The sequence below is a fragment of the Bufo bufo genome, chromosome 4 (genome assembly GCF_905171765.1).
Source record: "Bufo bufo chromosome 4, aBufBuf1.1, whole genome shotgun sequence".
In the NCBI taxonomy this organism is placed as follows: domain Eukaryota; kingdom Metazoa; phylum Chordata; class Amphibia; order Anura; family Bufonidae; genus Bufo; species Bufo bufo.
Genome location: NC_053392.1, coordinates 336,439,239 through 336,445,238, shown reverse-complemented (window position 1 = coordinate 336,445,238; position 6,000 = coordinate 336,439,239). Strand labels below are relative to the sequence as shown.

At 42.7% G+C, this 6,000-nt stretch overlaps 1 protein-coding gene across 1 annotated transcript in view; it reads left to right on the top strand.

Annotated features, from left to right (window-relative positions):
* Window positions 1-300: 300 nt before the first annotated feature.
* PPIL6 (peptidylprolyl isomerase like 6) overlaps window positions 301-6,000 on the top strand; it is a 32,430-nt gene continuing 26,730 nt past the window's right edge. Inside the window, exons 1-3 of the mRNA XM_040428859.1 lie at window positions 301-420; window positions 1,466-1,561; window positions 3,875-4,063. Of these exons, the coding sequence (XP_040284793.1) occupies window positions 340-420; window positions 1,466-1,561; window positions 3,875-4,063 (366 nt within the window). The 5' untranslated portion in view covers window positions 301-339. The remainder of the gene's footprint in view (window positions 421-1,465; window positions 1,562-3,874; window positions 4,064-6,000) is intronic.

Here is a 6,000-nt window from a genome sequence, read left to right as displayed (position 1 = left end):
GCCAATAACATTGCTTCTTCTATTTTCAAAAGAGCCTTTTAAAAAAATCTGAGTTATAATGTAATTAGTTGATAATTTTTTCCTTTGCCTACCCCAATCATCTTACCATCATTTTCAAACTTTGGGGGGGGGAGACAATCAAATTTGGGGCCACAGTTTGCAATGATATTGGTTTGCAATGATCACTGCTACCCTCGAGCAGTGATGTCAGCGGGATTTCTCCTTCTGTGACGTCACAGCTTGCAGAGCGTCCCTAGTGAGAAGTGAGGACGCCTCCTCGTTGCCAGGGTAACAGGGGCGTGCAGGACGCGGAAAGGAGTAGTAGTCGTCGGTCACATCATGGCATCGGAGCGGTTACAGCTGGAGGTTGTCGGGCTCCTCAGTGAACCCTCTTTCCACGTTGCCAAATGTGCGGCCGAGGTAAAGGAAGGGGTGTGAGGGCATGGAGGACACTCCAAAAGTTACTGAGCAGCAGGGAGGGTGCTGCTGGTGGGGTGATCACCAGGGCAGTGATCGAGCACAGGAGCATCTGTGCCACCCAAACAACTGATTTCCACAGGCACTTGCTTTCTGCACTGACCAGAAATCTCCAGACTTAAAGGGGTTGGCTGATCACTGCTAGATCTATGCGGGATCCCAACTGATCTTGAGAAAGGGAGTCCCTGCAGTTACACATCCCCTTTATTTAATGATCAGCCAGCCAATATGGTGGTCATCTAGCAGACATTAGAATTTTTTTAAACCCTCCTTCCACACACAGCCAGCAGTTACCTGTGAGGAGCTCTATACCTACCTCCTTAATCTGGTCCCCATCTTGTCCTCCCAGGTGGACAGGGTCACATGTGCTGCTGCAGCCAATGATTGCCCTCAGCAGTGATGTCTCTCCAAAAGGCATGACACTGCATGGTCTTATGCCACTTGGGGACACATCACCACTGTGACCATAGTAATGCAGCTTCCTATAGGTCTGGTGATTCTATGGAAAACTCTGCATGCGATGGTATTATAAATGCTGCAGGCGTCAGTTTGTCTTTAATGTGTTTTCAGGTGCATCATGTGGATAGGATTTCCAGGCATGCTCAACCTGCGGCCCTCCAGCTGTTGCAAAACTACAACTCCCAGCATGCCCGAACAGCCTACAGCAGGGCATTGTGGGAGTTGTAGTTTTACAACAGCTGGAGGGCCGCAGTTTGAGGATGCCTGTAAAATCTAAAGTCCCGCTGACTGCATGGACAAATCCAGAAACTGCACTGATTTCCTATAGGAGCAGAACCACTGTAAAAATACCGCATACGAATGTATGAGGGGCCGCCGGCCTGATTGTGGGTGCTGTGCGGCGCTGTCTATACTTGTTTTTCATGAAGCGCCGGGCGAGCCAATGAATATAATCTGGAGATGAGCAGTGATATGATCGCAGCAGCTTTGATATGTTCTTGCTAATTAGTATTCCAAGTTTTATTCCTAGGCGCTGAAACACTCATTTGATGCTGATTTTGAAGACCCAGTCTTGAAACCACTTCTTCAGTTTGCATGGCATGAATATTTATGTACTAAGAAAAAGGTATTCCCTTCTTTCCCCCCTCTTTCTGGAAAGTCCTATTTGACAAAGTAATCTAGTATATTCTCAAATGTATTGATTATTGTGATATTAATTAATATATAATCAATTAATTTTATATTTCAATATTTCTGAATTTAATTTTTCAATAATGAATTTCAAATGAATATATCATATACAATCCCGTTTCCAAAAAAGATGGGGCGCTGTGTAAAATGTTAAAAAAAAAACAGGCAATGATTTGCAGTAGATCATAGAACACATAGCAGAATTTTACCATTTCATGAAAAAAATAACTCATTTAGAACTTGGTGGCAGCAACGCATCTCAAAAAAAAATTTGAGACAAGGGTTGCAAAAGGCTGGAAAAGGAAGTGGTACTAATAAAACAAATGGAGGAGCAAATTGATACTTTTAGGCCTCTTTCACAGGGCCGCATTGCATTGAGATCCGTCAAAGGGGCTCAATACCGGAAAAAACGCTTCAGTTTTGTTCCCATTCATTGTCAATGGGGACAAAACTAAACTGAACAGAACGGAATGCTTCAAAATGCACTCCGTTCCGTTTAGTTGCGTTCCCAGACCGAAGAGTTGCGTTCCTGGGATGCGGAGCCAGACGGATCCGTCATGACCACCAATGCAAGTCAATGGGGACGGATCCGTTTTCTATGACACAATCTGGCACAATAGAAAACGTAAATGTATAGGAAGACTGAGCACTCGCCAGCTGGACCAATTGGAGACCAAGAAACAGATGCAGATGATATATAATAATTTATTATTTATATATACCCCTAAATCTATAATACAATAGATGACAATATAATACCTAAAAAACAATTAATAATCAAATGTCATAAATACACCTATATTATATATATAAATATGGCTAGAGCAATACTAAAAAGACCTTAAAAAGGGGCAGGTATTAGCAAGATAAAAAAGCATGAATATAAATGGTTAAAATATTCGGTGAATATTCGCTGAATATTCAGTAAACTTCTGGTCAGTTCAGTGTATGCATCAGATATAATGTCCGATGATCAGAGTTAAGATATTCGGTGGATATTCGGTAAACCACTGATCAGTTCAATGAATGTGCCAGATATAATGTCCGATACTCAGAGCGGGTAAATGTCTCTGTGTTTGGAAAGATCAGTTCACTTTATGTAAAATACTTTGATCGATATGGCCAGATGAACATAAAGTCAGTGGGTATAATACACCTGTTATTTGCCGTCTGATGTGAGTATAGCCGTGGCGTCCCACGAGGCTCACTGTATCAGATTCGGCAGTACCTGGGTCTAGTCGCTTGCTTGAGGTAGTTCAGATGATCATGTAGTTCTCAACATACGGAATCTCCTGGTGATGTTCACCGATGCTGCAAGCCTGGACCTGGTTAATGATTAGCGAGGTGTTTCCTCCACATTAGCAAAAAGTTGTAATTCCGGCAAAGTTAAAATCCAATTGTCGGGATGTTGGGGTCTCGTGGGTGTTCATCAGCTGATGTCCAAGGTATACAGAAACCAAACGCGTTTCGGGGTCCTTTCCTGGCCCCTTCCTCAGTGGTCAATAGAAAACGGATCTGTCCCCCCTTGACTTTCAATGGAGTTAAAGATGGATCCGTCTTGGCAATGTTACAGATAATACAACCAGATCCGTACATAACGGATGCAGACGGTTGTATTATCAGTAACGGAAGCGTTTTTGCTGAACCCTGCCGGATCCAGTAAAAACGCTGGTGTGAAAGTAGCCTTAGAGAGGCAGAGTCTCCCAGAAGAAAGGAATGGCAGATGTTCATCAATCTGTGAAAAACTGTATCTAATAATTGTGGAACAAATTCAGAAAAATGTTCTTCAACGTAAAATTAGATGGTATGATCACTGATGGTATGGGCTTACATTACTGCCTACGACGTGGGCATCTTATACATTTGGAAAGGAACTATCAATGCTGAATAGTCTATAGAGGTTTAAAAAAAACATATGCTCCCATCCAGACAACGTCCCTTTCAGGGAAGGCCAGACAATGCTAAACCACATATTTCATCCATCACAACAGCATGGCTGCGCAGAAGAAGAGTAGCCATGTTCTCAGAACTCCATAGAAATGAATGGAGCATGCTGGGAGTCGTAGTTTCACCAAAGCTGGAGTGCCGGAGGTTAGCCATCACTGGGATAGGTCATCAATTTTAAACGCCCGGAGAACCTATGAGCATGGGTATGAAAATGTATGTACATGTTGTAGACATAAAGAGGTTAACATTATAAGTGTGATTATTTCTTTTTTATATATATTATTTTTTATTATTATTTTAGGAAATTAAAGGTGAAGCTTGGGAATTTACATCCCCTGTCTTGTGCTTTGCTAATGGACAGTTTATAGGTGATGAAAATGCCCTCAAGATGTGGGCTAATGAAACGTGGGGCTACAAAGACTACAGACCCGTGCCACTGTACAAGGCTTTGGCCGAGGACTTTTACACCAAGTACCTGATAAGTACTAAGGTAAGTAGATATTTACCAGTATTCACCAAGAAAGTGCACCTTACAGATACTCAGCTGTTAAGGGGTTTGCCTATCTCAGACACTGATGGTATGTTGCTAGGATATGCCATCAGTGTCCGATAGGTTCAGTTTCCACCTCTGAGATCAGCTCCTATCTCAGGGCCCCAAAGTGAGAGTGCATTGTGCATGTGCAGCTTGCTCTCCATTTACTTCTGTGGGAATTTTAAATCTAGCATAGTAAACGCGTTCGACTATTTTGGGATTTCCCATAGAGGTGAATGGAGAGCACACCAGCAATTTTTTTGAACACCCATAGAGGGGACAATACTTGTGCTGTATGCTCTCCTTCGACTCTTCTTTGGCACTGCATGACTTTTCTTCCTCTGCCAGCTTTATACAGTAAGTTCTCAGAAACCACTTTACATGGCAGATTAGTGATAAACCGCTGAAATTGGCTTGCCTATCACTATGGTGACCTCAGAGAGCGATGACATATACAAAGCTTTCCTATTGGTATTTTGTATACTTAATCACATTCATTATACACTGCCTGTCCAAAAAAAAAGTCGCCACCTGGATTTAACTAAGCAAATAGGTATGAGCCTCCTATTGGATAATTACTGCATGGGCGATTATCTTTCAGCTGGCAATAAGTTATTTAACCCCAACTGGTGCAATGAGTTGCTTCTCATTTCTTAAACAACCATGTCGAAAGACACATCTCGTGGTCGTGCAAAAGATGTTAGTCTGTTTGAGAAGGGTCAAATCATTGGCATGCATCAAGCAGAGAAAACATCTAAGGAGATTGCAGAAACTACTAAAATTGGGTTAAGAACTGACCAACGCATTATTTAAAACTGAAAGTGGGGACCCATCGTATTCGAAGAAGAAATGTGGCAGGAAAAAAATCCTAAATGATCGTGATCGGCGATCACTTAAACGTTTGGTGAAATCAAATCGAAGTAAAACAACAGTAGAACTCAGGGCTATGTTTAATAGTGAAAGTAAGAGCATTTCCACACGCACAATGCGAAGGCAACTCAATGGATTGGGACTGAACAGCTGTGTAGCCATAAGAAAACCACTAATCAGTGAGGGAAACCAGAAAAAAAGGCTTCAATTTGCTAGGGAGCATAAAGATTGGACTCTGGAGCAATGGAAGAAGGTCATGTGGTCTGATGAGTCCAGATTTACCCTGTTCCAGAGTGATGGGCGCATCAGGGTAAGAAGAGAGGCAGATGAAGTGATGCACCCATCATGCCTAGTGCCTACTGTACAACCCTGTGGGGGCAGTGCTATGATCTGGGGTTGCTGCAGTTGGTCAGGTCTAGGTTCAGCAACAGTATGTGCTCCAAGAATGAGGTCAGCTGACTACCTGAACATACTGAATGACCAGGTTATTCCATCAATGGATTTTTTCTTCCCTGATGGCACGGGCATATTCCAAGATGACAATGCCAGGATTCATCGGGCTCAAATTGTGAAAGAGTGGTTCAGGGAGCATGAGACATCATTTTCACACATGGATTGGCCACCACGGAGTCCAAAACTTAACCCCATTGAGAATCTTTGGGATGTGCTGGAGAAGGCTTTGGCAGCAGTCAGACTCTATCATCATCAATGCAAGATCTTGGCGAAAAATTAATGCAACAGTGGATGGAAATAAATCTTGTGACATTGCAGAAGCTTATCGACACAATGCGTGCCGTAATCAAAGCTTAAGGCGGTCCAACAAAATATTAGAGTGTGTGACCTTTTTTTTTTTGGTGGTGACTTTTTGGGGATAGGCAGTGTATATACTTCATACTGGTACAAGGTATTCTGATCCAGCATCAGAATGGCCCACCAGAATACTAGAGGATCTACTGGTGGGCCAAGGCTCTCATACCATAATGGGACCCAAAGGTGCAGGAGAAAAAAAAACAGTTGAAGCTGCC